General features: G+C 37.8%; 1 protein-coding gene across 2 annotated transcripts; it reads right to left on the bottom strand.

The window, feature by feature from the left end:
* Positions 1–3,225: 3,225 nt before the first annotated feature.
* LOC104221689 (PLASMODESMATA CALLOSE-BINDING PROTEIN 5-like) lies at positions 3,226–8,089 on the bottom strand. Of its 2 annotated transcripts, XR_709789.2 has the most exons (4): positions 7,562–8,089; positions 7,440–7,467; positions 5,819–6,089; positions 3,226–3,833 (listed from the first exon to the last, which is right to left on the bottom strand). XR_709789.2 is itself a non-coding variant. In XM_009772802.2 (3 exons), the coding sequence occupies exons 1-3, from the start codon at positions 7,920–7,922 to the stop codon at positions 5,936–5,938; spliced, it is 543 nt and encodes a 180-aa protein (XP_009771104.1). In that variant the 5' UTR covers positions 7,923–8,089; the 3' UTR covers positions 5,748–5,935. The 2 variants fall into 2 exon arrangements, 1 of the variants encoding a protein (XP_009771104.1); XM_009772802.2 differs by lacking the exon at positions 3,226–3,833 and having other exon boundaries at positions 5,748–6,089.
* Positions 8,090–8,751: the final 662 nt, after the last annotated feature.

Here is an 8,751-nt window from a genome sequence, read left to right as displayed (position 1 = left end):
TTTTTTGCAATAATTGTCCTTTACCCATGCATTAATTACGCCTCCGTTTTTCCCTCTCTTTTCTCTTCTATCACATCAGTTCGTAGTTCAAAGTTGGAAAGCCAATCATCACGTCTTTTCAACTTACAACTTTTCCTTTCATGTACTCAACCATTAGAAACCCTCTTCTTAAGGCGAAGAACCCTTATCAATCACTTTCATCTCTATCTCTTCTCCAAAATTTCAGATGAAACTCCTCTCTACAATGGCCAAACATCCCAAAACTCCCTCTGCTTCTACCAGAAAGAGCACCCACTCCAAAGAAAAACCCCCTTCTATGCCCCCAGAACAAGTAGATCTAAGGTCCGATCACTCTGAGGGTTTCGCCTCTTCTCAGGTAGATTTCTCTGAACACTCACAACTCCTAGGAGAAAAAGCTTTAGGTAAGCGACCCATGGAAGAACCCCCTATTTCGTCTACCCCAAGAAAATCAAAGGTTGATTTCTCTGCCTCTCTTGAATCTGACCTCAATTTCTGGGATTCCCCAAATAAGGATTTCTTCATTGCTCTGAAAGACAAGCCCATTGCTCATGGAAGGGTTGTCAACCTTGACGACATAGAAGACCTCAATTGCGAGGTCAAAGATCTTTTCATTTATCAAGGTTGGGCTAAGTTCTTCTTTATTCCTCCGCCTAAGGTATATGAACCCCTGGTAAAAATATTTTATGCAAATCTTCGTTCTAGTAAACCTGATAGGTTGGAATCTCTAGTGTTAGGTAAGCATATTGTTCTTGATTGTGCCCTATTTGATTTGATTTTTCAGTGTCGTTGTTCTGGTTTTCCTACGCTGTTTAAAAATACCTGGCCTGATGACTTTGAAATTTCCTTTGACCAAGCCAAAAAGTGTATCGTTGAGTGTCCCTCTGACCCCCTTCCAAACCAATTAGGTCCCAGTGATGTTAGTTTTGAAACTCGGGTTCTGGCCCACATTGTGGCAGCTACTTTTCTTCCCCATACTGGTTCCTTTTAAACCTTCTCCCAAAGAGACAATTCTTCGTCTATTGCCTCGTCACCAAACTCAAAATCAAGCTTTCCTCCTGGGTTATCAATTTCATGATCGAAAGTGCTGAATATCCTTCCAGTCTACCCTATGGCATGGCAATCACTCACATTTTGGAAGCTCATCAAATTTCCCTGTCCAACTATCCCTTCATTACTGTCTCCAAGTCCTACAATTCTAGAGCCTTTGCTAGCATGGGATATGTGAGTGTCAAAGGCTCCTGGGTTAAGAAGCACGATAATGAAGCAAAGCATGCCCCTATAGAGCCCAAACCTTCACCCTTTGTCCCTCATCCTAGTCTTGACAATCCTGATCTTGGTGAAAATCTTCGTGCTATTGACTCTCAACTCTCTGAAATCAAAAATCTTCTCACCACCACTCAGTCTACTGTTGGTGATATTCATGCTATTTCCAAGGAAACAGGGTATGATGTGTCCAAAATTAGAGTTGTTGTTCTCAGAGTCAGGGAGAATGTTGTCCAAACCTTCAGGGAGATTCATGACAAGTTGGATGGAGTGAGTATCTCAGCCAATGCGAGCTTTGAACAGTTGAAGGAGGCCATCTGCAACACCCTTACTTACCTTCTGTGCTGTTAATGTGGATGTTTTTAAGACAATTTCTTTTGCTCTGCTGGTTTGGGGCTGTGTTTTCAGCCTTTGGATAATTTTTATTTTTTGATGTGCTATTTTTGTGGGCTGTTTTCCCAGCCGTTGGATGATCACTATAACTTTTCTGCTTCAATGCTATCTATTCTGTTTATTTCTTGTCTTGTTCCCTTTTTGCTGATGCCAAAAAGGGGGAGAAAAAGTATAGGTTATATTGGTACAGGTACAGAAGTCGAGTCTGTCATTGAGGGGGAGTATCATGGACCAGTCAACTGCATACATTAAGGGGGAGTAAAACACAGGGAAGTCGACTGGTGTTTACATTTATATATTATTTTGTCATCATCAAAAAGGGGGAGATTGTTAGATCCAGTTTTAATGATGCAAATAATATACATATGCAGGAAATCAATTACAATGAGTCAAGAAGATACTACAAGACTGCTGGAGTCAATCCTGATGACTAAGGAAAGAAATCAATCAGCAAAGATTACAATACAATCAGCAAATCTGGACGCCTAAGGAAAGGACTCGTAAATCTGGAATGAATCCAATCAGCCAATCAATCAGCAAAGAGTATCGATCAGCTGCGATGGAGAAAATCAAGCAAGCCTAAACTTAAGGCAGAAATCAAGGGCAGCATTCCGGAAGATCGAAGATTCTGTAAAGATTGGTACGCGACTAATTTTGGAAGAACCAACAATCAAGGAGCAAGTTTTCATTACATACATCTGCTGAAGAAAGGAAATCAAGGAAAAGTAACGGCTAGCTATCTTATTCTTGGAAAGAATCAATCTTTTTCCAAGGATCAAATCTCTTGGGTTGTCAAGCTTCGATCGTCATTAAAGTATTTATACCCAGTCTTAGACCCTAGTCAGACATACTTTGATCAAACCAAAAACCACTCTCTTTATTCTACTGCAAACAAATATTGTAGTTCACTAGGATCTGCTGTGTAACAAGTCAGAGAAAAAAGGAGAGTATAACACTGGTGAGACATTGTATCACAAAGTAACGAGTGCTAGAGAAACTGTGCTGTCAACTCACTTCAACTGTACTCGGAGAAACATATTTACTGAAAGAGAACTCCCTTGCAACTCAAGGGGACTGGACTAGGATTCACATTGAATCCGAACCAGTATAAAATTCTGGTGTCTTTAATTCCTGCATTTACCTTCTGCAATTTACTTTCTGTCATTATAACTGTTAAGTTATTATAGCTAGTCAACTACTCGATTAATCAGTCAACTAATAAGCGATTAAGTTTTAACAGTTACAATTCATCTCCCTCTTGTATTTTCACATAGAATCTTTGTTGTTCTTCTATCCAAGACGTAATGAGTCGATATCAAGGTGGTAACAATTTTGTCAACTAGAGTTTTAGGATGAAAATAGTGTTTTCATTGCAGGGAAGGAAAAAATTGTAAAATATTATTTGTAAATTGTGACCCTTTCTATTTATTTTTCTCAAACCTTTTCACGTAATACTAGCGCATAGCCGCGTATATTTTGTAGAATTAACGACCTTTTCAGATAGCAAGTAATTTGTCTAAACGTGTGTCAATTTATTGGATTGCTTCCATATTCAGGCTCTTACATTGGAACTCGGCCTCCTTTAAGGGCCAAAAACTGAACAAGAAGTACAAGGAAAGTAACCTTTCAATAAAACCCAAATCCGAATCCCAGTCAAATTGGGCATATCTTCTTCAATTCTATATAATCTAAGGTAGAGACATAAACATAGTAGCCTCAATCCTAAATCCTTTGTGTTCATCACTCTATTCTATTGTTTAATTTTCCGACCTGCTGCTGGTTCTTTTCCTTGAATCAAATTTGCTACTGTATTTCACTAATACCACATTGAGACCAAGAAAATCCAACCAATTATTAGTTCAACAAAACATGTCACGCCCTAATCATCTACCCTACAACAATGGAAATCCACGATATGTCCCGAATGCACCAGTTAATCTCTTTTACTGGCAACCATGGAGACGTCAACTACATAATTCTCAGCAAACAACAATGCCAGTGGCATTATCAGTGCTTGATGATAACTATAGCTATGAAAGGGTTCGAATGTCAAGGTACCTAAAAATAAGAATGCATTATATTCCTGTAATGGATATAGATCTTGACGAGCGTCCAGATCGAGGAGCTGATGATGAGGAGCCAGAAACATGTGCAATCTGCATAGTAAGTAACAAAGCAAAAAATCCCATAAAATTTTTGTTCTTTTTACTAAATAAGCAGTTGATTATATAGAGTTTGACCATCTTTCTATGCTAACTGAGTCACTGGTTTTGCCAGCTTGAGTATAAAAATGGAGACATCATAGGGAAACTTCAATGTGAACATGAGTTTCATCTGGACTGCATCAAGCAGTGGCTGCTGAAGAAAAAAGTTTGTCCGTTGTGTAGAGCTTCAGCGGACACATTTATTTAGTACAATCTTTTTATTAATATTTGTAATCTCTATTCATCATTTAAGTTTTTCCCATTTTCTTTTTCAAAGTGAAGTGCTGAATTCAACTTTGAAATATGAGTGACTTGTCTCTGTCTAACCTGTTCATAAGTCATGTGTAAGGCACAATCATTGTTCTTGTTGTTTCTTCTTGCTTTGATAGAATGCAGGTAAATTAAAAGAAAATTGCCTTTTAAGCCCTAAACCCAAAATCCTAAACTTAAAATTTGAAGATTTCGACACCTTGACCTGACCTGTTGAGCTAGTCTGATTGGTATGACGAGACGATGAGTTAACACTTGATTACAAAGGGCCACCTTGAACTCAAGGTGATGCAGATATGTAACAGCTCAGTCCACTAGTGATATTGTTTGCTTTGGGTTTAGGTTCCGACGGCTTTAAAACGTATCATTAGGGTATAAGGTTTGTTTACTTATATACTCAGCATCTCTGTATTTGTCGATGTGAGATTCGCCTAGGGTGTCACATACACTCCCCCTCCCCTTAGGGACTCAGCGTCCTTGCCGAGGTTTGCCCCACCATCGTGCAAGGTTGCACGCGGAGTAGCTCTGATACCATATGTAACAGTCTAGCCCACCACTGATATTGCCCGCTTTGGGTCTAGGCCTGCACGACTTTAAAACGTAAAAATTGCAACCCATTTTTTTAAAAAACTTTTAACTTGTACCCACTTTTTAAATAACTTCAGTCATCTTTCTCCTCCTTCGTTTTCTTCTTCTTCTTTCTTTTTTCTGCTGCTACAAATTATAATTGTTGCGTCAGTAAGATACAGAGTAGCGGTCTGGACCGCTGAACATAGAGATATCGGAAATACGTTATCCAGCATTAATAGCAAGTTACAGAGTTTTATTTAGCAAACACTATATACAACAATAGTTGGTTTGTCTAATCTACAAAGATTATTGCCGCTACCCCAAATATTTTAATAAACTAGCAAGTTGTTTGATGGATGGAACCCCAGCTTATTTGAGCAGATCCTATTCTAAAGCTAGCTTCCAAATAACTTCAGACAGTTACAAAACAAAAATTTCGCCAGTTACAAAAACAAAAACTTCAGCTCTAGAACAAAAACTTTAGCTCTAGAGCTGAAGTTCGCCAGTTACAAAACAAAAGCTTTAGCTCTAAAGCTGAAGTTCGCCAGTTACAAAAACAAAAACTTCAGCTCTAGCTCGCCACTTACAAAACAAAACTTTTGCCAGTTGCAAAAACAAAACTTCAGCTCTAGAGTTGAAGTTCGCCAGTTACAAAACAAAAACTTCAGCTCTAGAGCTGAACTTCAGGCCCGACTACTAGAATGCTGAAGTTTTGCATGATTGTCTTTGCTACTTTAGCCCTGTATGCTGAAGTTATGCAAAAAAGCGGGTACGCTTGCAATTTTTTTTGCAAAGCGGGTACAAGTTAAAACGTGACACAAAAAACGGGTATAGATGCAAATGCCCCCTTTAAAACGCGTCAGTAAGGTATAAAACTTGTTTACTTATATACCCAGCATCTCTCCAATATTTTGTCTCCAATGTTTTGTCGATGTGGATTCGCTTAAGGTGTCACAAGATAGAAACTAAAAGGTAGACTAGCAATTCATTTCAAGTATCAGTTTGCCTTGCCTATGCAATGACAAATAGAGACAATTCACAATTCACAATATATTCCAAAAAGGGAAACTTGAATTTCTAAAATTTGGATTACATACTGTTTAATGCTGGAGAGCCCGTGGAACAACATCAGCTACCTGGAGCTTCTGAACTTCTCTACGAAAAACTTGTTTATGCTCTACAGTACATACAATGGAGTTAAAACTTGTATGACCTCACAAAATTAGTAGAGTTGCAGACAACAGATTAATAGCCATCAAGTTGAAAATCCAACTACTGAGTGTAGGAGTGCTGCTACTTATATCTTCAGAAGCTGAACCTAACCCTGTAGTTATTGATCCATTAAAGCTTCCACTACTCCTACTCAAGCTGCAACAATAAAGCAGATTGTTTACCTCAAAAGCTGAAGAGTAAGATACAGCAGAGATTCAAGAATGTCCTTTCAGAGGACTTTGGCAAAAAGGACTTTTTGGAACGATTGGCAAAGAAAGCTACAAATACAATTTGCAAAGTTTCTATCTTTTATTATATTTACAAAGTTAACTATGATTCAAATAAGTATCTATATTTATAGGAGGAGCATGTAACAACAACTTTTGACACCATCCTTTCAATTAGCACCATGCTCAAATACCTGACCAATATCTCGCGTGATGTTGAGCACTTGTGCTTACTAAAGTTTCAAAATAACATGGTATGGGAGCATACGTTTATTCATCCATTCATGACAAGTAGTAGGCAACTAGAAGAGATCATCAAAAGCCAAGCCAAATTAACAAAGTTTGAGCAAATGCAGTAGTAATAGATAATTCTTCTTCAATTCTGATGACAAATTGACATTGCAGTATATGAATCGAGACATTCTAGAAAGTATCAATCACATAGGTGACTTCAAAACTTACGGTCAAAAGACTATATATAGTGTGTGTGTGATTGATCTATTACATATGTGCATTTAGAATTTCTTTTACACAACGTATTCATGGTTTGAGCCAAAGTAGTAGGTTCGGTTGAACCCGTAAACTCGCTGGACAAATCTACTATGTTGGCACCGTAAAAATAGCACGGGTTAGCCAGTTTTAGGACTGATCATTCAAAAATAGTCAGCGTTTACAAAGTCATTGAAAAATAGCTATTATTTTGCTGCAACACAGAAAGTTTCAACATAATATACTGAAGATCGGTGCACATGTATATGAACTCCCAGCATATTATGCTGGAACTCCAACGCGTGGAAAGTTCCGGTATAATATACTGGAGATTGGAGCACTGATGCTCCAATCTCCAGTATATTATGTTGTACCAGTATATTATACTGGAACTCCTGTATACTTATATGGAGTTCCAGTATATTATATTGAAATATTTTTTCGGATTTTGAACAGTATTTTCATTCAGATTTATCTTTACATAAAAAGTGGCTAAATTTCGATTACTTTTGAAACTGTGGCTATTTTTGAATGACCACTTATAAATCAGGCTAGTTTTGAATTTCTCCCAATGGGTGAATGCAACAATTACCTTCATCTCGACTGGTATATAACTGAATTTATAATACACACACATATATTGGTGCTAAGTTTGAAAACATCAACAACAAAAAAATATTGTGGGTGCACTAGTACTACCCACTGAATTAAATTTCAAAATTCCAGATCTACAACCGCCTTTTTCTACAAGTTAAACTAAAGATCTATTACCAGATATTACAGTAATTACCTCGATGGAAATTTACAACCATTATGACCTGAAAATTAAAAAATAGAAAATTAGAAAGGAAAAAAAAACAGGCACGAACTATGTTATGAAATTATAATAAAATGCAAGTTAATAATACTCACTGGGATTAAGAGAAGTGAGAGCAGCTGAGTTTGCGAAATTACAGCTATCATCGGTCATGCCATGTTTAAGGAAGTAATCATTGAAGGCAAACGACGCAGTTCGCAGGATATCGGAAGCGTCGTAGCACGGCCCACCGGTCTGAATAGGCCCACAACTAGCACCACCTGGCCCACAAGCCCAATCTATAGCGGACTGTAGAGCAGCATCATCAGCGTTGTTCTTTGCCACACACCATAACTCCACCGTCGCTCCTCCGACGTCATCGCCGCCGCGGGCGACGCTGCTGTCTCCGGCTGCACAGAGGACAGAGATTAGAGACAATACAATGAGAGAAAAGGAGAATCTGAGAGACATTTTCATGGGGTTATAGGGATTGATTAGTGAAAACTTGGGGATTTTTTGAGATAATTGCAGTCAATATTTGACTGTTTATTGAGATTCGAGAATGATGAGAAGTGAAAAAAGGGACTATTAGATTATTGGAAAGAGATGATTCAGGGGCGACAAATGCACAGAGATTAGTACAAAACATACTCAGTATTCTAACTGTGGAGGAAGACTGGTTTCCTGTAGCATTTTCTGGAATCCAGAGTGTTCCTTGTCAGCTTTCTTTGTATGTTGCATTTTGAAATTGAGATTGGTGGAAAAAAATAAAAATTATTATCATTTATTTTATCTTTCTTTAAGAAAGTTGGATATCGTGTCAAAATAGGCTAGCACAGCCCAACCCAAGTTTTAGGGATCATGAAATTTGATCGGTTAGGATGGGTTGGCCCCATTTTCGAAAGTGGAAAAAATATAAATAGGTAATATTTGAGTAAAAGTTTTAAAAACCTAGCAGCACTCATTATTTTACATTCATGGCATGGCAACTAAATAAATACATTTTCTGCCAGAAAATCACTCAATCCCATTAAAATAGGGATACAAAAAACTATCTCTACATGAAATCCCAACAATCTGCTTCTTCCGAGTTCATACCCCCTAAACCCCTCCCCCCCCCAAATATCCTTATCGATTCAGATACACCAACCCATTCCAATAACAATCCAAATAACAACATGATTATTGATATGCATGAACCTTTGATATGCATGAACCTACTAAGTCTACTACTAAATCGTATCTTCATACCCTAACCTCCCATAATGATACATATACACCATATACCCAATATGAACCTTTAAAC

The sequence above is a fragment of the Nicotiana sylvestris genome, chromosome 6 (assembly GCF_000393655.2).
Source record: "Nicotiana sylvestris chromosome 6, ASM39365v2, whole genome shotgun sequence".
NCBI lineage: Eukaryota > Viridiplantae > Streptophyta > Magnoliopsida > Solanales > Solanaceae > Nicotiana > Nicotiana sylvestris.
This window is presented reverse-complemented; position numbering and strand designations above follow the sequence as displayed.